At 44.4% G+C, this 24452-nt stretch overlaps 1 protein-coding gene across 3 annotated transcripts; it reads right to left on the bottom strand.

Moving 5' to 3' along the window:
• Positions 1 to 867: 867 nt before the first annotated feature.
• Positions 868 to 10856, bottom strand: SHISA2 (shisa family member 2). 3 transcript variants are annotated; one of them, XM_039507209.1, is made up of 3 exons: positions 10399 to 10856; positions 7865 to 8110; positions 868 to 1426 (listed from the first exon to the last, which is right to left on the bottom strand). In XM_039507209.1, exons 1-3 carry the CDS (start codon positions 10700 to 10702, stop codon positions 1419 to 1421), a joined length of 558 nt encoding a protein of 185 aa, XP_039363143.1. In that variant the 5' UTR covers positions 10703 to 10856; the 3' UTR covers positions 868 to 1418. The 3 variants fall into 3 exon arrangements, with proteins under 3 accessions (XP_039363143.1, XP_039362970.1, XP_039363062.1); XM_039507036.1 differs by lacking the exon at positions 868 to 1426 and having other exon boundaries at positions 5757 to 8110; XM_039507128.1 differs by lacking the exon at positions 868 to 1426 and having other exon boundaries at positions 5757 to 8041.
• Between the last annotated feature and the right edge of the window lie 13596 nt (positions 10857 to 24452).

Raw genomic sequence — 24452 nt, 5'->3', positions numbered from 1 at the left:
CTATGCCAAAGTACTACTCTATGGATTTGCAATGGTATATAGCAGTTCAAACAGCCAGAATTAGTCTAGACTGCATATAAAGAGGCATGATGCCATGGAACAAGCAACAGTTCCTTCCTGCGTATCACTGGTGGGGCCACATCTGGAATACGGTTTGTACTACCTGGTATCTCTGCACCCCCAGAAAGAGGCCATGTCACAGATAATTTTATAGAAAAGAAATATAAATAAGTAACAATTTATTTAAAAAGAAAGGATTAAAAAAATGATGTCAGTGTATCTCTAAGTGAGGACATTAATTTAAAGGGTGTAAATATAAAAGAAAGAGGAATTATTTAGAGCGGTCTGAAAAGGTGAAACTGAGTAATGAGATCAAACTGAGCAAACAAAGATGCAGGCTGCCTTTCAGAGAACATTTCCTGAATGGTGAGTCATTTAAAACCAGACCAAACCAAATGCTTCAGGATACACTGTAGGGAGCAATCCTGCACTGGCAGGAGGGACGAGGTGACCTAATGGTCTTTACCATCTCTTGATATTTTTTTTATGAGTCTGTGTGGCTGCTTATGTATTTACATGCTATTCAGTTGGTGTAGAATAGTTGTTGTATTTAAAACTTAATACTTTATCCTTTCTCAACACAAAAAAGAAAAACTTGACATCAGTCTGCAACATTTGAAGTTAAGGACTGATGTTTCAGCCTTAAGTCAAGTCATTGGGCCCACTTCATCTTTACTATGGGCCCAATTCAACCCAATATAAGTCTTTCCATTGACTTCAGTGGGAATTAGACCAGGGCTTTGTAGCAGGTCAGTCCGATATCCAGCTGGCCTACTGGTCAGGTAATGGCTCCACAGTTCTCTTCAGTCTGTTCTGGAGGGGGTGACCCTGATGAGTCATTGGCAGGCCTCAGTTCCTCCTGTGTGTCCCTTCTTCTCCCACTGGAGGAGGATCAGGGTACTGGGACCTGACCCAAGGCCATGAAGGGCTGTTGCAGTGTCCAGACCACTTGTTGGTCCATCCCAATTTACATCCCCACAGTTCACTTCCTACCAGTCTACTGCTCCTCCATTTAGGGCAAGGTCGTAGTATTAGAGAGCTCAGTTTAGTCTGCCAGGGAAACAGTGCCCCATTCTCCAGGGCCTCTCAGGGCTCCCAACTCCAAAAGGTCCAGAGTGAGTATGGATCACTGCTTCTGGAGGGCCCTTAGTAATGTTGTGTAATCACCTATCCCATGCTCCAAGCATCAGCCTCACTTCCTGGTGCAGCCTGTATCTCCTGCATCTGTGCTACCAGAGCCCTTTTAAACTTTCCCTCCAGCTGGAGCATATCCTGCAGCCGTTGGAGATGCAGGGCCTCAGCTAGCCCAGAATTGCTCAATACCTTGCTGTGTTTTAGTGTGGAGTCTGTCAACCCCATCACAGGCCTACAAGAGGGAAAGACAGGAGGTTAGTCCCTGTTGGGTTTTGTCACAGTCTTCAGTGTGAATATTGTATGGGGTGCTTGGCTTTTTAGCTGTAAAGGGGGCAACATGGCTAAAACCACACACAAAGCTGAGACATTTTACCCCTTTTAGATATTTAAGGATAGGGGTGTTAGCTAAATACAGTACTGTGTTTGTGAATTATACACACACACATACAAATTCTTGGACATTTGTCACATAGAATATCTGATAGCTACTATAATCCTCTAAATTCTTTCAAGTTACAATGTTGAAAATAGGGCTCTTCTTTCTGAGCTGTACTAAAAACACCCCACAAATTCTGACTACATAAATAGCTTATACTCTCTAAATAAGTAAACACACCCAGCTTAGCACTAAAGAAGTTGCCTCCCTTATCTTTCCAACTTCAATAAAAAGTGTAATAATTTGTGCTCTCACTCATTTTGAAAGCAATTTACATCTGCTCTGCTCTCACTTCTTAACTGCAAGAAAAGATCCAATTTACACATCAGAAAAATTACTGAAATATTGATCCGTCTGTATGTTGTTGTTCTGGGTAGAGTCAGTAAAAAAGAAGGGGCTTTTTTTTCTGGAGAAAATGGTGATAAAAACAAAACAAAATATGTTTGTCTAACATTTCCATGAAACATTTTGATTCTTTTCAGCTGTAATTTGAATACCAACTTTTTGGGGCCAAAAACTGAAATATTTTGTTTTTAATGAAGAATTAAATTTTTCCACAGAAAGCAGATATTTTTGAGACATTTTTGTTTAGTCAGAACCTCAATTTTCCATTGAAAAAGTTATGATGGAAAATTTTCAGCCAGCCTTACTTCTGAGCATCCATCAAGCTAACATGGTCTCTACAAACCATGAACCACTCCCTCCTCTGCTAGCTTTTTGTAACACCCTTGATAGAATGTTTTTACCCTGTGCCTATAATCTCTGAAGAGTTCTGAATGCTTTTATATTTCAGGTATGTACTAAACCCGCTCAACCATGGTTGTGTAAATTTTCCCACAGTTCTTTCCCATTTTTCAGTCAACAGCATTTATAAGTGACAGGGTCCAATTTCCTATTAATACATTTTTTTCCTCCTTTGCTTCCAGCAGAACATCTGCCCTGCTTCTCATCACAAATGTCAATAATCTCTATGCCAGTCTAACCAACATTTGGAAACTGAATGAAGTAGCAAGCACCAAGAATTCAAAATCCTAGTTCTAGTCTCAGACATTGGAGTGCCACTGTACTGAAATGTGCCACTTTACCACAATGGAATTTTTGTTTTATTTAGGAAAAATATTTTAACTGGCAAAGGATTACTGACCTGAGTGAAAAGCTTCATCTCAGTTTAGGAAGGAAAAGGAGAAGGCAAACATTTTACCATGAAATATTAGAAATAAATTCTTAGCTGATAAATATAACAAAAAATTTCCTCTTAAAAAAATTCCATGGTAATAACCCAAAATTAAAGCTTTTTCATCCCACCTTTTGGTAACTTTTAGACCATCAAGAAACAGATAGCTCTGTAATTCCACCCTTTAACTCTGAGGAGCTGGTAAGTTATTTATGGAACAGAAAGCAATTGTGGACACATCTGCATCATTTTTACATGATTACTTTAAGTGTCATTTTAATGAAAATCTGTAGATTTAACTAATCTCAAAGCATTTGTCTACCATTATTGTAGAGATTAATATCACCAGCAACAGCTATTGTTTCTTCATCAGTCATTGGGCATGCAAACTAGAGGTTAAGAATCTGTCAAAACTTAAACTGAATATATCACTTTAGAACATTTTTTCCCCTGTAGAGAGGAAAGTACTGACTCTGTTTCTGCTACAGATGTAGTTAATGGCAAAGTGCCCAGTGAATTCAGTAGAGGCAGGATTGGTCCAGTGTGTGATATTGCCAGATGTAGATTATAATATGAAAGATGTTAGATGATTTGGATGCAGTTGGGAGCTAGAATACAGTACCCTTCCATGAGACAGCTCAGATCCTAATCAACAAGGTACTTAAGCAAGTGCTTAAATTTAAGTACCTGAGCAGACTAACTGAAACCAGTGGGGACTACTCACATGAAGTCCCTGGGTGAATCAGTACCCTTGAAAGGGAGCACTATTTTCAAATTAATTAAAGGCACAAAAACTGTTCTTTGATTTAGTTTCTACACACTACATGCAGTTGGTGTTTATCTCAGACTTAAAGCTGCTCTGTAACAGAATGCATGTATTATGGACCAGATTCTGCCACACTAATTCAGTTACACTTTGAGTTTCTTAAAGGTGTGAGCATGAGGAAGAATGGCATTTTCCAATATTTTCTATTCTTTTAAATCAAATTTAAAGGATCAAAAATTATTGTTTGCTATAATATGGAGCATTCGGCTATTCATTAGAGAGCTAGAGAGTTGTGCTTAGTCAAGAAAACTAAGTCAAAAACTGAAGCATATGTTATTACAGTAGTTTGACAGCAATAAAAAAAAATCACACCATAAAATATTTATTAAACAAGGGGTTTTTTCTTCACTTGTAAGAAACACTTTATGTCAAGTGCCCTGTAAGAGATTTAAAAACTTTACCAAATGTTAACATTGATTTTACATTATTATACACAAGATATAAAACACCACATCTCACAAACTTCCTTTTATTACAACTCAGGGTTTGGTTTTTTTCCCAACAGTTGTAAATTAATTTCTACATACTTAAATTTAACTTAATTTTTTTTAAACAAGTAAACAATGTACAAAGAGATTCACCTGAATTTCATAAATCAGAGCAGGTGTCCTTAACAGGGCATGTGCAATGAATGCAGTGCATTCTGGGAGAGAGAGAAAAATAGAGCGCTAACTTTATTCACAGTTGAAAAAGCTAACATCAGGCTCTGGGAAACTGTCTTCCAGAAAAGAAACAATGGACCTGATCCTGTGAGATGCTGAGCACCTTTAATTCCTCTTGAAGCCAACAAAAGTTGAGGGCATTTAGGCCTAGCTCTAAAAGTATTTAGACGTTGCTCTGCACAGCACTGAAAGGCCTAGTTCCTCAAAGTTATTTAGATGCCCACTTCCCATAGGAGTTGGGTGCTTAGGTGCTTTTGACAATCCCACTAGGTGCCTAATATCCTTAAGACTTAAACTGCTGAGCAGAGCAATGTCTAAATAGCTTTAAAAATTTGGGCTTCAATGCTTTGTAGGAGGCACCCAGCACTTCTCAAGATCAGCCTGTCTTTTCTAGTCAAAAGAAATAAAGTGGCTCAAAGGATGCCTCTTTCTTAAAAGTTATATATGCTATACTATTGTTATGGTATCAGCCAACAGTAGCAGACCTGATGTAAAATCCCTACTCCTTTTCTTATGTCAGTGGTAAAGAACATCTCTTCCTTTTGCTTTTTTGTGTTGCATGTTTACAAATAAATCATTGCACCTGACATACAGTCCATGTAACAAAATTGTTAGTATCAGATTCATTGCAACATAAGGAATCAGTATCAGACAATAGGGGTACGTCTTCACTACCCGCCGTATCGGCGGGTAGCAATCGATTTCTCGGGGATCGATATATCGCGTCTCATCTAGACGCGATATATCGATCCCCGAACGCGCTCATGTCGACTCCGTAACTCCACCAACGCGAACGGCGGTAGCGGAGTCGACATGGGGAGCCGCGGACGTCGATCCCATGCCGTGAGGACGGTAAGTAATTCGATATCAGATACTTCGACTTCAGCTACGTTATTCACGTAGCTGAAGTTGCGTATCTTATATCGATTTTCCCCCATAGTGTAGACCTGCCCTAAGAAAACATTTTATCAGTTCTAGTCTGGTTAAAGCAATTTAATGTTTTCATTATGCCCTCGGTACTATACTGTCATTCCAAACATAAAGAACAAATTGATTGAAATGCAGATTAATTTAAAACGATGAAAGCAGCCTTAAAGACATTGTTGGTTTTGTTTTAAAGAAGTATGAAATGCATGTTACAATTAACACAGACAGATTATTCCTTGTACAGTAAAAGCTTTTTCATCTAGCATATTTGGGGGGGCGGGGTTTGCCGGTAAGTGAAAAATTCCAGTTAACTAAGAGTTTGGGTGCAGGGCTGGAGTTTGGGGCACGGGACGGGGTGTGGGCTCTGGGAGGGAGTTTGGGTGTGGGAAGGGGCTTGGGGCAGAAGGTTGGGACACAGAAGGGTGCAGGGTGCCGGATCCAGGCGGCACTCACCTCGGGCATCTCCCCGCCAGCAGCAACCTGTCCCTGCTGCTCCTAGGTGGAGGCGCAGCTAGGTGACTCTGTATGCTGCCCCTGCCCTAAGCACTGGCTCTGCAGCTCCCATTGGCCGGGAACCGCAGCCAATGGGCGCTATTGGGGAGGGGAGGGGCTGTGGGTGGAGGCAGCGCGCACAGTTGTCTAGCCATGCCTCCACCTAAGAGCAGCAGGGACAGGTCACTGTTTCCGGGGAGCCATATGCAGCCAGGTAGGGAACCTGCCAGCCCCATGCCAACCAGACTATAAACCAGACTGTCTATGAAGATTAGAAATGCCGGTTTATAGAACTTTCCGGTTGGTACAGGGCTGGATAACACAGCTTTTACTGCATATTGGTTGCTTCTTTAAACTCAGGAGATTATCTATTTTATCACAAATGGAATCAAAGGTTTTAGTGCAAAGTCACCCTCTGCAACATGCCATCTGCTTGAAGGCTTAAAGATTTCTACATTGTGCAGAAATATTTTACTTATAAAGCAATTATACAAAATGAAAAGCTATTAGGACTTGAGTGTTTTGGTTGTTGTTTTGTTCATTCTCAACACAAATAACAAAAAATAGTATTTCCAGAAACTGACTCCTAGTCTAGCTGTGCAAATCCTTCCAAATTCCCTTTGGATTGGCAATATTTTAGCATCAGAACGGGTCAGCAGGCCCTGGAGTTCAGAAAGGTTTGGGTTAGAATGAATCCCATTTTCCCATGGTTGAATTGCATTACAAACCCATGGGAAAGATCTTGGTTTGACATGTTTGTGCACATTCACACAGGTTTATGTTTCACAGGAAGTGGGATTAGTAGCCATATTTGAAGATACACCTCTACCCCGTTATAACGCCACCCGATATAACACAAATTCAGATATAATGCGGTAAAGCAGCGCTCCGGGAGGGCGGGGCTGCGCACTCCGGCGGATCAAATCACGTTTGATATAACGCGGTTTCACCTATAATGCGGTAAGATTTTTTGGCTCTCGAGGACAGAGTTCTATCAAGGTAGAGGTGTGCTAAATGACCTTTCTCTGCAAGCACAGTTCAAACTTGAAATGCATAGGACAACAGCAGTATCAAAGATTTTGATGAAAGCAATAACCTCATATCTGTTTTTTATTAAAGTTCACTGAGATAAACAAAGACTGTGCAAACCCCTATTGGTTCCTGAACGTGAGTCAAACTCAAATCGAGAATGATTCCAAGTGCACTGGAAGTTAGAGCTGAATGTTTTACACACTTCTAATTCCTACATAAATATAAGAGACAAAGAAAATAATCTTGTGAAAAACTAAGAATAACACCTCATTCCACCTTGAACCTAAGGTGGGTAAGAAATCATAGGACTTGGTAGCAGGTTTCTAACTTACAATAATTGCACGGTTTAGTCTTCCATTGACAATGTGATTGTCTGTAAAGCAATATGAAATGTTGTAAAGTTGGTGGAAGAGAGGAGGAGAAGAGAGGTTTCTTAAATACTGTGATCTTGCACAGTGTAACAAAACTCTTTTTATGAAGTAGCCAAATGCTTTCACCGTGCCATACCTGAAGGGCACTTAATAGCTCAGGCATTTCTCTCTCACACACAGTTATCTGAAATGCATATGCATCTTCAGCATAATCCATTGCCACTGTTAATCATGAACTGGAATGGAAGCATATCTGGAAATGGTAATTCAAAGATATCATTACACAGTTTTTGGCAACTGAATCCAATGTAAAGAAATGGTTTATAAACACTGTCTGACATGCATGAGTCTTTCAAAATTATTTACAAATGAGGTTCTACAAGCTTCATTCCAAAAGTATTTCTCCTCTGCTTAGGTGCTAAAATATGTGATTTTTTTTAAATTACACAGTCACTGCTGGGTACATCTTCTGTTCACTATTGGCATGGGGATAGGGAGACTGAATCTGCCTGTATCCACTTTGCAGACCATCCAGGAAAGGTGGCACCGGGGTCATAGGCATAGAGTCATGTTGGACAGCATAACCTACATACTGTGGGTGCAGATACTGCCCTTGGTGTGGCACAATCTGGGTAGCCTGCTGGCAGTTCAGTACTGAGAAATTAGTAGGCATGTTGACATAGACATTATTCATGGTCCCTTCTGGCAAACAGCAGTTGGTCTGTGACCTAGTAGGGGGGGCTCTGGCACCTGAATTGGCACTGGAACTGGAGCTGGCAGCAGTACTTGATTGACGAGAAGAGGAACCACGGGAGGTACTGGCACTTGGAATCATGGGAATAGTCTCCATCAGCCGATTACCTCCAGGTGCTCGGCTCTGCTGTGGCTCTTGCTTGGGTCGCAGGCATCTGCAGCAACAAGCTGCTACTAGAGACCCCAAGATGATAAAGGCAACAAAAACAGATCCAACTATAAGGAATGGCACATAAATGGGCACTATAAAAAGAAACAAAACCACTGTTATTAGGAGTTGCTACAAAGGCCAAACCTAAAAAACAAAGTTATACAAAGAGAACAAGAGAATCCACTGCTTATTTCTTTCAGTCACACAGCATTCCTCCAGGGAGAAATGATTCTGGAAACTAAACATTCCATTTGCTACTTTTAATAAAAGGACTAAAGAAAATATAGATTCTGCAGAAATTAATGGTTGGGATTTTCAAAGAGCTTAAATTGGAGCTCTGCCCACAGAGAAAGGATGGCCCAGCAGTTAGGGTGGTAGGTTGGGACTTCCAAGACCTGGTTTAAGTCCTTCTTCTACCACTGCCGCCTTGTGTGATCTTTGGAAATTCACTAGGAAATTCATCAGTCTCTCTGTGCCCCACTTAGCTACTCCCCTTCCTCACAGGTTCTCTTAAAGACTATGAGATGCTCAAAATGCTACAAAAAGGGGGATCACATCTCTCTTACAGCCAACATGGCTGGGACTCATCCTTTTCGTTTAAGACTGTCAGCCCCAAGACTTAAGTATTACTAACCCTTGAGATGGCATTACCTGACCACATCAGCTGGAACTATTACTAATGAGATGTGCAGGACACAAGACATTCACAAAGACTAGTGACAGCTATCAGATCGTGGTGAGCAGCAAATAAATCTAATACGTGATTTTTAGAAAAAATCACTTGTTTTTAACATATAAATTGAGTCATCTTCGCTGAAACTGGAATGGCTAACAGAGTCACTTACATACGCATAATTATTAAACTAAAGGCTGTTTAGCCTATCATTTTTTGTAATTTTAACACCTTTTAACAAACAGTTTCTAGTATAATTGTTTATTTCTGCACTGGCCAAATCCTGTAGCTCTTTAGCAGGTGCCTGCACTTGCTACAGTCTGCAACACACAAGTTTTCCAAATCTGTCCTAATTATAACACCACTTCAGGCTAGTTCTAGTGTGTTCAGTATTTGTGTATGGCCAGCAAATGTGCTAGAGAGCCACTGAGGCTTTTCCCAAAGAGCACTAAAAAAGACTCTAGTTCATCCTTGATATTTAGTCATAAATGCAGTCTTAAAAGGTGGTATCTAGGCTTGAAGAATTTATACAATTAGACTATGGTGACTGGTTAGAAGTCATTTTGAAATCCTGTGTAATAGAAGTTATTTTTCCTGAAACAGTTGTTCCCTTTCAGGGTTTTTTCCCCCTTTCTTTTTTAATTGGAAGTGCAAACAAAGCTGAAGGAATGATTAAGTATACTGCTGCTGTATAGGTCTGACACAACTTGTTCAAGACATTCTGGAGACAAGTGGTGTTGTCATTTAAATAAATGCAGAACTTAAAAAACAATCAAAGGTTTTGTCATTCGTAAAGTATCCAAACTCCTTGACAGTAACTTAGCTTTTTCCATGTTTCTGATTTTAATAGTTGCAAGTGATGGACTAATTGACAAGTCTTATTTGGAGTCCAAAGATTTGACATTTGCATTTCGGTCCTAATTTTATCATGACCCTGACAACAAACTGAGGATATTTGTGTGTATGTCCTTCTGTTGTTGTTAGAAAAAAAAAAGTGTTTGATTTACATTTAAGGCAGGAACATATTCTCTTCTTTTGTCTCATTTTTCAACTGATCCTACTGCCAGAAGTATTAGTAATAAAAAATATGTGCTCTAAAACTAAGAGGAATTACCCATAAGTACATGTGGATTCACCATGACCAGCCAAATCTTGGTCCCTCTGAAGTCAATAGCAATAACTCCCTACAGGTCTATTAACAACATCCCAGGTAGCAGTTAAAGGCTCAGCTGTCATAGGCAGGGCTGAAAATGAGGGGTTGCAGCTCCCCTCATTAAAAGATGTGTCAGAGATGTAGGAATGTTTACCAGTCAGCCCCTGCTCCCAAGAAGTCTCTGCACTGAGGGCTTGTTCCCAGGCCACTAGCCATTAGGCTGATGCCATTAACCCTGCAGGGCCGGGTGCTCTCAGACCTATGTTCAGGTACCTGTGAAGGTAGAGCCTGGGCTCACCAGGACACCTGGCAGCCAGCCTGGCTGGGGGCACTCTGGATTGGCAGTGCCAGCGCCTCCTTTTGCCCGGGAGCTCGGAGTGGCTAAGCCTGGCTGTCCCATAAGCACCCTCCCATGAGAGACTGAACTGCCTGCTCGCCTAGCTGCCCCGCGCCCATGGGGCACATCTGCCCAGCGGACACGCTGCAGAGCCGCCAGGGCTCCGGGAGGGGGCTGCGCTGGGCCAGGCTAGGCTGGCGGGGGGGAAGCCGCGTACCTGCTGCGCCATCCGGGCCGTCTTTGTCCGGCCGGCCCTGCTCGTCTGCCCCCTGCTGCCGGTCGTTGTCGCACACGCCCTGGTCCAGCCTGGCCTCGGCGCTGGAGCAGCAGTAGCGCAAGGCGCAGCTGCCGCAGCAGATGGTGGCGTCCCCGCCGTCGAAGCGCTCCGGGCACTGGAACCCGTCCCGCCAGGCGCCCTGCGCGTCCAGCCAGCCGTGGCAGTACTCGCCGCTGGCCCCGGCCCCCGCCGGCAGCAGCCAGCCCAGCGCCGCCAGCAGCAGCCAGCAGCGCCCGCTCCACATGGCACCGCTCAGCGGCGGCGGCCGGGGCAGCAGCGCGCCCGGCAGGAAAGGGCGGCGGGGGCTCAGCACGCACAGGGCTCCTCTGCTAGCACCCAGCTGTGCAAGGGGGGACGGGACAAAGCAACCAGCTGTCCCGGGTGTAGGGGCGAGGTCGGAATAGGAACACAGCACCCCGCTATGCCGGGGGACGGGATAGGAACACAGCACCCCGCTATGCCTGGGGCGGATAGGAACACAGCACCCCGCTATGCCGGGGGGGGGGCGGGATAGGAACACAGCACCCCGCTATGCCGGGGGGGGGATAGGAACACAGCACCCCGCTATGCCCGGGCCGGGGGGGCGGGATAGGAACACAGCACCCCGCTATGCCCGGGCCGGGGGGGATGATAGGGACACAGCACCCCGCTATGCCGGGGGGGGTGGGATAGGAACACAGCACCCCGCTATGCCGGGGGCGGGATGATAGGAACACAGCACCCCGCTATGCCGGGGGCGGATGATAGGAACACAGCACCCCGCTATGCCGGGGGGGGGATAGGAACACAGCACCCCGCTATGCCCGGGCCGGGGGGGCGGGATAGGGACACAGCACCCCGCTATGCCCGGGCCGGGGATGATAGGACACAGCACCCCGCCATGCCGGGGTGGGATAGGAACACAGCACCCCGCCATGCCGGGGGCGGGATAGGAACACAGCACCCCGCTATGCCGGGGCGGGATGATAGGGACACAGCACCCCGCTATGCCGGGGGGGGGGCGGGATAGGAACACAGCACCCCGCTGGGCCGGGGGGGGCGGGAGGATAGGAACACAGCACCCCGCTATGCCGGGGGGGGGCGGGATAGGAACACAGCACCCCGCTATGCCGGGGGGGGGGGCGGGATGATAGGGACACAGCACCCCGCTGTGGAAGTGGCGGGAGTCTCCTACTAACACGGCTCTGAGTGGAGGGGGGTGAAGCAGCTGCTCGCAGGGGAGCCTAACACCCAGAAGCTGGGAGCCCACGGGGCTCTTCTGCCAGCCGCCCGCCAGGAACGGGGGGTCGGAGGCTCTTCCCGAAGTGCCCGGCGCTCCGTGCTCCGGCGCTGGTCGCCCGAAGGAAAGCCCCGGCCAGCCCCTAGGAGGCGGCGGCTGGATTGCAGTGTCCGCGGCTGGCGCCTGCCCCTCTCCAGGCACCCAGGGCAGCGGGTCCGGCGAAGCGCTTCACAGAACCAGGGCTTCCCTCCCCATCGCTACCAGCTCGGCGGGGGAGCAACGGGAGCTGGCCGCGGCTCGCCAGGGGCAGCCCCCACAGCCCGGGGCGCCGTGCCCGCCCGGCAGATCCACACGCCGGCGGGGGCAGCGATGCGGCAGGAAACTCCAGGAGCATCAGAGGCGGGACTGTCCCGGCGCCGCCACAGCTCGACCTCCTGTCCGGGTCGCAGGGCCGAGCCCGCGGGGGCGCGGGAGGCTGCCCCGGGCTCCCCTGGCAGCCGAGCCGAGCCCCGCAGGGGCAGCCACTGGGCACGGGCGGCTGCTGTTACTCCGCTCGCTCGGCCCGGCCATCCCGCTCAAACTTTCCTTGCATGATTCGAAGCCGCATCCGAAGTGGGCACCGCCGGGCTGGAGGTGCCGGGGCTCAGTCCCTCTGCGCCGCTCAGCGGGGAAAGCCCCTGTCCCGGCTCCTCCTTCACCGCGGCGCGCCCGCCGGAGCCGCCAGCCTGGCACCGCCAAGTTACATCCCTCCGCTGCGGGGCGACACCCCCCGGGGCAGCGCGGCGCCCTCCTGGCTGCAGGCTGGGGTAGGGGGCTGGTAGGGGGCGCGGAGCTGCCTCGCGGCGTGTCTCTCCCGCGGCGCCCTCCGCCCGGATCCTTGCTGTGCCGCTGGCTACTCGGCCTCGCTCCTCAGGCTGCGCGGCAGAAGCACCGGCGGCAGCCGCTGGCGCCCGGGTTGTGTCGCTCTCTGCTGGCGAGACAAGCAGCCACTGAGGCTCGGGCGTCTCGCACTTGCTTTCTCGGTGTTATTATAGGCACCCAGCACCCTCTAGGCGCGCATGCGTCTTATCCCAGCCACCCCCCTCGCCTTAGTCTCCCGCAGGGGGACAGCCGCGGGGCGGAGGAGCAGCGTTTGATTGTCGTAGTTCAACTCCACTAGCCAGACATGCTCATTCTGACGGGGGAAAGCGAGCGGCTGGGGGAACCGAGCTGAACGTGCAAGGCAGGGGCTGCTAAATCAAAGAGCAGCTCAAGTGTCAGGCCACCCAATAGCGAGCGAATATAAAGTTAAAAAATGAGGCAGCAAAATCCATGAGAGGACACATAGCTGCTTCCCAACCTAGCTGGAAAAGAAGTTAGCGGCTTCAGGCTTAAGAAGACACTAGCTCGTTCAGTTAAAAGAGAATCTGCTAGTAAAGCAAATGGCATTTATGTTAAGCCACCAAAAAAAGTTTGAGTGAATTTCAAAGTCTGACAAGAGGGAAACTGACAGTCTGAAACTCAAAGAGTGACAGTTACTTACCCAACCTTTGTGTTTACCTACTGCAGAGTGATCCTCTGTGCCCTGTCCTCTCATACTTACCTGCCTTAGGCAGGAGCCACAGGAAACCAGCGTTTGTTGTTTACTTAAGTATTTTAACCTATTTTTGTTTTATTTCCTTAATTGTTATTTTTATTACAAATTCGGTATAATCTGAATGAGCACTAATACCCTATCGTTTCAACCTGCGTGTAGTGTAGACGGGATAAATCGATCCTTGATCGCTCTCCCGTCGACTGCTGAACTCCAGCTGGATGATGACGGGAAGTAAGTAATTTTAATTGGATCTAAGGCCTGGTCTACACTGGGGGGGGGGGGGGGGGGTTGAACAAAGGTACGCAAGTTCAGCTATGCGAATAGCGTAGCTGAACTCAAACTACCTTAGTTCGAACTACTCACCCGTCCAGACGCCGCGGGATCGAAGGCCGCGGCTCCCCCATCGACTCCGCCACCGCCGTTCGCAGTGGAGGAGTTCCGGAGTCGACGGGAGCGCGTTCGGAGTTCAATATATCGCGTCTAGATGAGACGCGATATATCAAACTCTGAGAAGTCGAACGCTACCCACCGACCCGGGCGGGTAGTATAGACGTAGCCTAAGATACGTCGACTTCCGCTACGCTATTCTCGTAGCTGAAGTTGCATATCTAAGGGCTGGTCTACACTGGGGGTGGGTATCGATCTAAGATACGCAACTTCAGCTACGTGAATAGCTTAGCTGTAGTCGAAGTATCTTAGATTGATTTACCTTGGGTCCTCACGGCACGGGATCGACGTCCGCGGCTCCCCGTGTCGACTCCGCTACCACCGCTCACTCTGGTGGAGTTCCAGAGTCGATGGGAGCGCGTTCGGGGATTGATATATCGCGTCTAGATGAGATGCGATATATCGATCCCCAAAAAATCGATCGCTACCCTCCGATACGGCAGGTAGTCTGGACGTACCCTTAGATTGATCCCCCCCACCCCTCCAGTGTAGACCAGGCCTAAGTGTGTGAGGAGAATTATCCGTTTTCAAAATGCTTTGCAAACTTTACTTCTTAAAAGAAGCCACCTTTGTGGTGCAACAGGGCAACTGTTGGCAAGTACACAACCATCAGCAGGTTGAAATTGCAGTAGAATTTAAATAGGCAGAATGAACTTTACATTGGAATTTGGCTAGGAAACGGGATTGACACTCCTAGTCTTGCAAAAAGTGCCATGGAATTTCTAATGAATAAAAGTGGTCAGGGTGCCAGTTTTATGTTTTCTTTGAAAGATGCACACCAGTACAATACCCTATCATGCTATGCAGGGACATTGTTCAGGAGACATGCCATGTATCAAGCCACTTATACTATTTTCTAAGCATCTTTTTGTTTTAGTCTTTTTTCCTTCAAGTCTTCCATCCCAAAATACCTATGCTGTACACAAACTGAGCAGATAACAACTTGAGATGCAATATACCTAGACAAGCTTTAAAGCATGTGTAGTTTGTAGTTGAGAGGCTCTATCAGTTCATAAAGAGTTACTACATCTATATTTAATTTAATAAAAGACTGATTTTTCTCCATCATACAAAACAGCACCTGACATTGGTAATTTCCCTCATATTCAGTGGTTTCTACACTTCATAACTTAACACTCAGTTGTAAAGACACTTGTTCCTCTGGTGAGACTGTAAAACAAGTTTCCAGTGGAAGGAAATTTTTATGGCAAAGAGTTTATATCTTTATTGGGGTATGACTATATTATGTTTTCCCCCTTTTTCTTTATATTACCACAGCTCCCTCTTCCCCCACACTCTAAGTACACCTGTCAAAGTTTTCTGTATGTTATTTGTCTTTTTGGTTTTTAAATGAATACATGACAAAAAGTAATAAGTAATCCCTGAAAAAAGGGAATTGTGATGAAGACTATTGTAGTTAGGCTCCAGTGCTGCCAGATGCTCAGCATGTGGTAAAACGTCCATCCCTGTACATCAGCTTCCGGGACTGGAGTTTTAGTGGAGAGAGATCAAATAACATTTTTAACAAAATGCAATAGATGCAAATAATATAATCACATATTTATTTTATCTTTCAGCTGTGAGATTAAAGAAAGTTGCTAGTGGCTCTGTGTGAGTGACTGACAAAACCATTACAGGTTTAAACAAGAGCCAGCCGCAGTCAGGAGATCAGCCACTGGGATCACATAGTGGGTAATATATCAGGAAACACAATGTTCCATTCAGTTAATTCTTTCATTTTTTAGAAAATTGGCCTGGATATTGCCAGTGTGCATTTTGATTATGAGATGGTGTTAAAGTAAAAAAATGTGTCCTTTACTAGAAGGAAAGAAAGCAACTGAGATAATTTCCATTCTTTCAGAGTTGTACCTGACTGCAATAAAGTTGATTGTGAAATTCTATATATCTCTGAGGTTTTTCAACTCTCTGCTTTTCTTAGTACTTTTGAAGCTAAGTTATCTTTCTTTAACTACCAAGGAAGTACTATACTAGCTTCATACACTCCATTTTCAACCCCTTGATCCTTCAGTTCTCCACTCACTTTCAGCAGTTCTCACACATGCTCTCAGATGAGTGTCAGTCCTAGTGTTCTAGTCAAATTCCAACTCAGGTAATTACATCCCGTCTACCCACATTACTTCTGAGGATTCAGTTGTCTAGGGTGTTCTTCCTTACTTGCTGCCCTACAGTTTAGTAGTATTGCTGTATTCTGTAAAATAGCAATGGTCCCCTCCAGAAGTTGCTGCGCTGCAGTGGTGGGTGAAGAAATGATCCCTAACCTCCCTCATTAGGGTATTATGAATCATAGTAAACATTTGCAAAGGGCTGCTATTTAGAATTGCAGTGCCTGTAGGACAGATTCTACGGCCAGCCATAGTAACTAAACTGCATTAAAATTGTACAGTTGGAAAAGAAGAAATTTGTGTGGATTTCAATTATGAGGGTTGTTAGTTCTATCTCAAAGACTGATCAGCACATCCCTGTAGCTCTTAATAAATTCTTTAGCATTTGCAATCTCTAGTGAGAGACACTGCTTCTTCTCTATACAAGCAGTCCACATCAGTCAGAGTGAGCATTACCCAAGCCAACTGTGTGTGAAAAACTACAGTGGAGCTAATGCAAGATAACTAGCCTTGAGGCACAGCAAGGGTAGATGAACTGTCTAGAGAGGGACTTAAAACCTGAGGGTTCATATCAGTAACTGGTGGCAATGTCATCCTGACAGCTGGGAGTGAGAAAATAGCATCTGTCATGCCCCTGAATTCATTTAACTTCTCCCTGCATGTCCATTGTCTTTAATCCCACTTGAATTTATAGTCTCTTCTTAATAAGAATAGCAATGCCTTCACTCTCACATTTTTAGTGAGTAAAATATTTCTCCAGCTCATTTTCCAACTAGTTTGTCATGTTGATTGTCAGTAGGGTGCATCTCTTTAAATAGCATTAATGTAATTTTGTTCCACAAGATTCTACTTATCAGATAATTAAGTCCCTGTACATTCATGGTGAAAACCTTTAGTCATATCAAAATAGTAAATATCTTCCAGCTTCAAATCATCTGTAGCGGTGATCTAGTGACCCAAACACATGACCAAGTACTAGGAGCTTCTGAGTTCTAATCTTGGCTGATATACTGGTCCTGTCCTTTGGCAAATCACTTCCAGTTTGATCTCACAGGGTGCTCACCACTTTGCAAGTCCAAGTCTATATTAGCTTCTGTCTGTAAAAATGAGAATACTAACTACCCTTTTACCTGACAGGAGTGTGGGGAGGATTAAACTAGTTAATGGCTATAAAAGCATTTTGAAGATGAAGAGTACCAAACACACTCTACTAGTAAAAACATTAAAGACACACAAGATGAGGTAAATCTTCATTTTGGGCCTGATCAATGGGAATCCTTCCAAGAAGAATATCTTGGCTTGGTAGCTTTCTAATAGTATTAAATGTCCTTGAGAAAAAGGGAGTTGATTTTAGATTAAACCTATCAGGTTCTGTTGTTTAAAGGTGGAATTTTCAAATGTATCTAAGTGACCTAGGAGCACAAACTCCCTTTAAAAGTCCATGGTATTTGTGCTCTTGATACATACACAGACAATGGGGAGAGGGGAGTATCACAAAAATATAATTTTTCTGGTGGGGTAAGCCTGACTTTTATTAGATAGGAAGCAAAAATTTGAAAGATAGGATGAATAAAATGAAGCTGGAAATTGATAACAAGGGAACAACAAAAACCTTTTGGTTACATCTTCGAAGTTCGAAGTTGCTCAGGACACAGCCATGCAGATGGTAGTGTCATCTGGTTCTCTGCTCTCATCTGGTTTGGCCAGAATGTCTTTTGGGATCAGGAAAAGGAAAGCCCAACAGCCCAGCACATGGTTAATGCTGATCAATGTCATTTTGCTGCTAATGATGCTCTGCTCTCTCTCCCACACTTAAAGCTCGCTCTCAATAAGTTGCCAAGTGCTCCATTGAAAAGAAATGTCATAATAGGTGGCAGCTTCATACCCATCAAATTTGACCTATTCAAGATGAATTTCCTACAGTCTAAATATGCCTCTTCCTCTCCTCTCCAGAGTATATTCTGTTCTTAAAACAAATTTGTAATCTCACCAGAAGCCTTGAAAATCTTTTAGTTCAAATTCAGCATATTTCTCTGCCCTCTGCTTTCTTTCAATATCAGGCTTCAGAACATGTGCATAGGTTAAAACAACCATCCCAAAACCTTTCACCCACTACTAGCTGCACAAGAGAGAGGTATTACTAATTGCCATATTTTTATGTGGACAATTTAAAAAAAACTCAGGACAGGGTTTAACACAACAGCTGGGTTCTATTCCAGTTTGGATATTATCAACACAATTATTAACTAGATTCCTCTTGCTGAATGTTTGCTGTTGGTGATGCATGAGGCAGAAAGAACCCAGGTTGGCTTTCAGATTGCAGGTCGAATTTGTGGGGATGTCAGTTAGAAAAGTATTTTTATTTTTACTTATGAACTGAGTGGATTGGATGTGAAAATCACGGAGGCAACAAACATTCATTTTGCAGTCACTTTTCAAAATAGGACTGTACTGTAGCACTGATTTCACAAGGAGTTGCTGCCCCCTATGTGAAGTTTGTAGGAACAGTAAGGTTACTAAGGCCTGGTATAGACTTTTCATATGGATAACTCTTTCAGTTAAGGGTGTCATTTTTACTTAAATAGTTGTACCAGTACAATCCTTTGTGTGGACTCAGTTATGCCAGGATGAAGGTGTTTTACACTGGAATAGCTTATTCCCCTTCCTAACTATATGGATATTAAGTACCTTTATAGTGACATAGCTGCATTCTCACTAGTGGGTGGTACTGCTTTAACTCTACCAGTATATTTAAAGTGGGACAACTTGCATGTGTAGATAAGCCCTAACTGCTGTTAGGGGGTTCATATCAGAGGTTAGAGCAGCATTATTCTCATAAGATCCCAGAGCATGGGATCTCTCTCTGCTTAAGGTATATTTTAAATATATACATTTTTTGTTTCACAACTGAATGTTTTCTTGCATTGGGGGCATTTTGATTGATTCAAATTGGCTGGAAAAGATTTAAAACTAAATGATCCAAAACAAATCCCACAAAAAGTCAACAGGCTGTAAAATAATATGGAGAGACAAAGTTATTGTGAGCACCGAGATAGCATAATGGTGCTTGCCTATTTTCAGGGGCTACAATGGCACGGACCAGAGTAACATACTAATGGCTCAGCTTCTAATATCACAGCTCATTGTGTGTACCTGGGCAGTAGAAGAGTGACACTCAGTAGTCAGTACAGCACCCCCTGCTTATCACAGTAAACACAGACATCTCCAATTTCAAAAGTTTGGCTCTGGCAATGCACCATTGTGTCAAACAAGGGGCTTAAGAAATAATGTGACAGGATAATGGTCTCTCTAAACTCTTGGGGACATCTGCCTCTAGATTCAGGAAAATGACTTTGGGACAACTAAGGAAAGGACTCCCCCCCCCCTCTCCTCCCCGAGACACCTTTCCAATTTCTGCACTGAGACCACTGCATGCTAAGACAGGGCTCTGGGAGTTTGCTAGTGGGATGTGAATACTCAGACAGTGCAGATGTAATCAATAAAGCTCATAGTTATGGGCTTCGCTAGTGAGTCTCCATGCATTGATTTAAAGTGCTCTTTGTAACTGAGGACAAAGCAGACTCCTGCTACAGCATAAGAGCAGGCAAACAAAGTTAAAATGTTTGTTTTCAAAGTGGGAGAGTTGCATCTTCTTAATCCAATGACTATTTCTGCTATATCAAATGATCCCAAACAACAGTAAAATAGGGAGAGATCTGACCATCTTTTAGGCTCCAGTGGAGAAGAGGAAGAATTGCTCAGTAGAGGCCCATTCCTACAGACCAAAGGGATGGCACAATTAGGTTCTCTACCATTATGTGATCATTCCCCTTTATTTGACATTGGTGAGGCCTCATCTGGAGTACTGTGTCTAGTTTTGAGCCCCACACTGCAAGAAGGATGTCAGCAGAGGGCAACAAAAATGATTAGAGGGCTGAAGCATATGACTTATGAGGAGAGGCTGAGGGAACTGGGATTGTTTTGTCTGCAGAAGAGGAAAATGAGGGGGGATTTGATAGCTGCTTTCAACTACCTGAAAGGGGGTTCCAAAGAGGATGGATCTAGACTGTTCGCAGTGGTACCAGATGACAGAACAAGGAGTAATGGTCTCGAGTTGCAGTGGGGGAGGTTTAGGTTGGATGTTGGGAAAACTTTTTCACTAGGAGGGTGGTGAAGCACTGGAATGGGTTACCTAGGGAGGTGGTGGAATCTCCTTCCTTAGAGGTTTTTAAGGTCAGGCTTGACAAAGCCGTGGCTGGGATGATTTAGTTGGGGATTGGTCCTGCTTTGAGCAAGGGGTTGGACTAGATGACCTCCTGAGGTCCCTTCCAACTCTGATATTCTATGATTATACAAAAGATGTTGTTTGATAATTAAGTTGCTGTGTTCCTCAGCCAATAAAAAAGCACATTAACAAAAGCAAAGTTTAATTTGTACACTTTCTATCTACCTAAGGTATTTCTATGGCCCCCATTACCACCTCAAAATCTTTAATGGGTTTATCCTCACAACACCCCTGTGACGCAGGGAATTATCTCCACTTTACAAATGAGGAGCTGAGGCTAAATCTACACAGGTGACTTAGGCTCAGCACTAAAGTTAGGTGCCCTGCTGCCTACTGGAATCTTCAGCCGTGAGTTAGGTGCCTAGCCTCCCTAAACTACATGTGGGGAGAGTTAGATGCCTAAGAATAGGATTCACAGAGGCCAGAATGCTGAGCAAGGAGCTGCCTAAACTAGCCAGGAGGAAAGGCTGAAGAAAGGGGTGGACTAGAGCCAGGAGCAGTGGAAGTGTCCTAAAAGTGTGGGAGGGAACACAGACACTCGACCCATGGCCCCACCTCTCTGTGCTTCCCTGCCCCCCTGAGACCCTGCCTTTGCACCTCCCATTCCCAAGGCCCCGCCCTCACACCATCCCTTCTCCCTGAGCCCCCACCCTAGTGCCGCCTCTTCCCCCAAGGCCTTGTTCCCATGCTGCCCTTCCCAAGACCCCACCCTCCCCTCGTTCACCTTTACGGCTGGTAAAAAGTGGGAAGCCATAGCCCCTTGGCTCCCCTGTTCTGGCACTCCTGCCTAGAATCCTGACCCTCAAGGTGAATTAATGTCTGAGTCAGAGGGATGCAGCCATCTCTGCTTGGAATTCCTCTCCTGGAGTTTGGCACCTAAGCCAAGTTAGTTCTCTTTTGCAATTCTCCCCCCTGAAACTCAGAGGAGGATGAGGTGCTGCCATCTGCCACTCCCTTATAGCCAATAGCCCACTGGTTATTAGAGCATTTGCCCAGAACGTGCAAGAGGCAAGTTCAGATCCCCACTCTGCCTAATTCAGAGCAGCAATTTAAACCCGGTGAGCTGTTCCACTTTGCATGAAATACTTAAATATTCATTGGACCAAAGAAAGAGTGAGAATGACTCTGTAGCCTACTGGTTAGCACACTCAGCTGGGAAACCCAGGTTCCAGTCCTTACTTAGCATAGGAGATACCGCAGCTGGAGTCTGCATCCAGGTTGGGGCACTGCACTTTAAGAAAGACGTGAACAAACTGGAGAGTCCAGAGGAAAGCTACAAGAACAAGAGGTTTAGAATACATGACCTATGAGGAAAAGTTGAAAGAATTGGGCATGTTTAGTCAAGAGAAGACTGGTAGGGGATACAACAATCTTCAAATATGTTGTTATAAAGGGGACAGTGATCAATTGTTTTCATGTCTACCTGGGGCAGGACAAGTAGTAATCAGCTTAGTTTGCAGCAAGGAAGATTTAGGTTACATATTGGGAAAAAACTTTCTAAATATAAGCATATTTAAACACGGGAACATAGAATCGTAGGACTGGAAGGGACCTTGAGAGGTCATCTAGTCATGGCAGGACTAAGTATTATCTAGACCATTCCTGACAGGTGTTTGTTACCTGAGAAGATTGTGGAATCCCCATCACTGGAGGTTTTTAAGAACAGATTAGATAGACACCTCTCAGGGATAGTCGCCTGTCTCAGCAGACGGGTGGAGGGATAGACTAGAGGATCTCAGCAGGTGTCTTCTATCACTAGATTTCTATGGTTCTATGTGCACTGGTGGAAATTATAGGGGCTTTACTGGCCAAAACTGAGATGCCTAGAGGGTTAAATGGCAAGTGAGCAGGGGGTTTTGACTATCTAAATTTTGGATTTAGGCTCCTAAAGCTACAGTTAGGCCCCTAAATCTCTCTGTAGATCTAGCCCTAGTGACTTGCTCAGTCACAGAGGAAGTCTGTGGCACAGCAAGGAACTGAATCTGGGTCTCCCAAAGCCTAGGCTAATGCTCTAACCACTAGGCAAGCCTTCATCTGTAGTTTCAAGCAGAGATATTCATTCAAATTTATACTGACGTGAGATCACAATCAATACCTTTGTATCAAATGTAGTGAGTGGGGGCCACAAAAATAATTGCAGTCCAGTGTCTTGCCCTTGCTTACATCGAAGCATTACAACATGAGACAATGATGTTGAGGCTCTACAAATATCGCTATGCAACATCAGAACTTCCGGCTGCAATTAGCTCTCTTGGAAGGCAAAATAGCTCCTCAGCAGTGTAGGGCCGAGTACCACTGATTCACACAGCTTTTATTTACCTGATAAATCATTTCCATTATTTTACTTTGAAAGTAGGACTTTCAAGTGATTAAAAAATTAATCACAATTAATTGTGTGATTAATTGCACCATTAAGCAACAGACTACCATTTATTTAAATATTTTGGATGTTTTCTACGTTTTCAAATATATTGATTCAATTACAACACAGAACACAACGTATACAGTGCTCACTTTATATTTATTTTGAGTACAAATATTTGTGCTATAAAAATAGTATTTTTCAATTTGCCTCATACAAGAACTGTAATGCAATCTCTTTATCATGAAAGTTGAACTTACAAATGTAGAATTATGTACAAAAATAACTTTATTCAAAAATAAAACAATGTAAAACTTTAGAGCCTACAAGTCCATTCAGTCCTATTTCTTGTTCAGCCAGTCGTTCAGACAAACAAGTTTGTTTACATTTTCAGGAGATAATGCTGCCCGCTTTTTGTTTACAATGTCACCTGAGAGTGAGAATGCAGTCACATGGCACTGTTGTACCCAGCGTTGCAAGATATTTACGTGCCAAATGCGCTAAAGATTCATATGTCCCTTCCAACACCATTCCAGGGGACATGTGTCCATGCTAATGAGGGGTTCTGCTCGATAACAATCCAAAGCAGTGCAGACCGACACATGTTCACTTTCATCATCTGACTCAGATGCCACCAGCAGAAGGCTGATTTTCTTTTTTGGTGGTTTGGGTTCTGTAGTTTCCACATTGGAGTGTTGATCGTTTAAGACTTCTGAAAGCATGCTCCACACCCCGTTCTGCTCAGATTTTGTAAGGCACTTCAGATTCTTAAACCTTGGGTCAAGTGCTCTAGTTATCCTTAGAAATCTCACACTGTACCTTCTTTGCATTTTGTCAAATCTGCAGTAAAAGTATTCTTAAAACAAACATACTAGGTAATCATCTGAGACTGCTATAACATGAAATATATGGCAGAATGCGGGTAAAACAGAGCAGGAGACATGCAATTCTCCCCTCAAGGAGTTCAGTCACAAATTTAATTAACACATTTTTAAATGAGTGTCATCAGCATGGAAGCATGTCCTCTGGAATGGTGGCCAAAGCATGAAGGGGCATACAAATGTTTAGCATATCTGGAACGTAAATACCTTGTAATGTCGGCTACAAAAGTGTCATGTGAATGCCTGTTCTCTCTTTCAGGTGATGTTGTAAATAAGAAGCCAGCAGCATTATCTCCTATAAATGTAAACAAACTTGTTTGTCTTAGCGATTGGCTGAACAAGAAGTAGGACTGAGTGGACTAAAGTTTTACATTGCACTCAAAAACAAAACAGTTACGCAACAAAAAAAATTCTACATTTGTAAGTTGCACTTTCACGATAAAGAGATTGCATTACGGTACTTGTATGAGGTGAATTGAAAAATACTCACAAGGGGAGAGGCAACTCTAGATTTAATCCTGAGTGGAGCGCAGGAGCTGGTCCAAGAGGTAACTATAGCAGGACTGCTTGGAAATAGTGACCATAATACAATAGAATTCAACATCCCTGTGGTGGGAAGAACATCTCAACAGCCCAACACTGTGGCATTTAATTTCAAAAGGGGGAACTATACAAAAATGAGGGGGTTAGTTAAACAGAAATTAAAAGGTACAGTGACTAAAGTGAAATCCCTGCAAGCTGCATGGGCGCTTTTTAAAGACACCATAATAGAGGCCCAACTTCAATGTATACCCCAAATTAAGAAACACAGTAAAAGAACTAAAAAAGAGCCACCGTGGCTTAACAACCATGTAAAAGAAGCAGTGAGAGATAAAGACTCTTCCTTTAAAAAGTGGAAGTCAAATCCTAGTGAGGCAAATAGAAAGGCGCATAAACACTGCCATATTAAGTGCAAGAGTATAATAAGAAAAGCCAAAGAGGAGTTTGAAGAACGGCTAGTCAAAAACTCCAAAGGTAATAACAACATGTTTTTTAAGTACATCAGAAGCAGGAAGCCTGCTAAACAACCAGTGGGGCCCCTTGACGATTGAGATACAAAAG

The sequence above is a fragment of the Mauremys reevesii genome, linkage group 1, assembly GCF_016161935.1.
Source record: "Mauremys reevesii isolate NIE-2019 linkage group 1, ASM1616193v1, whole genome shotgun sequence".
Lineage (NCBI taxonomy): Eukaryota > Metazoa > Chordata > Testudines > Geoemydidae > Mauremys > Mauremys reevesii.
This window is presented reverse-complemented; position numbering and strand designations above follow the sequence as displayed.

Coding starts and splice junctions, on each gene's coding strand:
- SHISA2 (XM_039507036.1), bottom strand. CDS start 10,702: ATGTGGAGCGGGCGCTGCTGGCTGCTGCTGGCGGCGCTGGGCTGGCTG. Junction 8,111..10,398: donor CGGCCCGGATGGCGCAGCAG/GTACGCGGCTTC, acceptor TTCTTTTTATAG/TGCCCATTTATGTGCCATTC.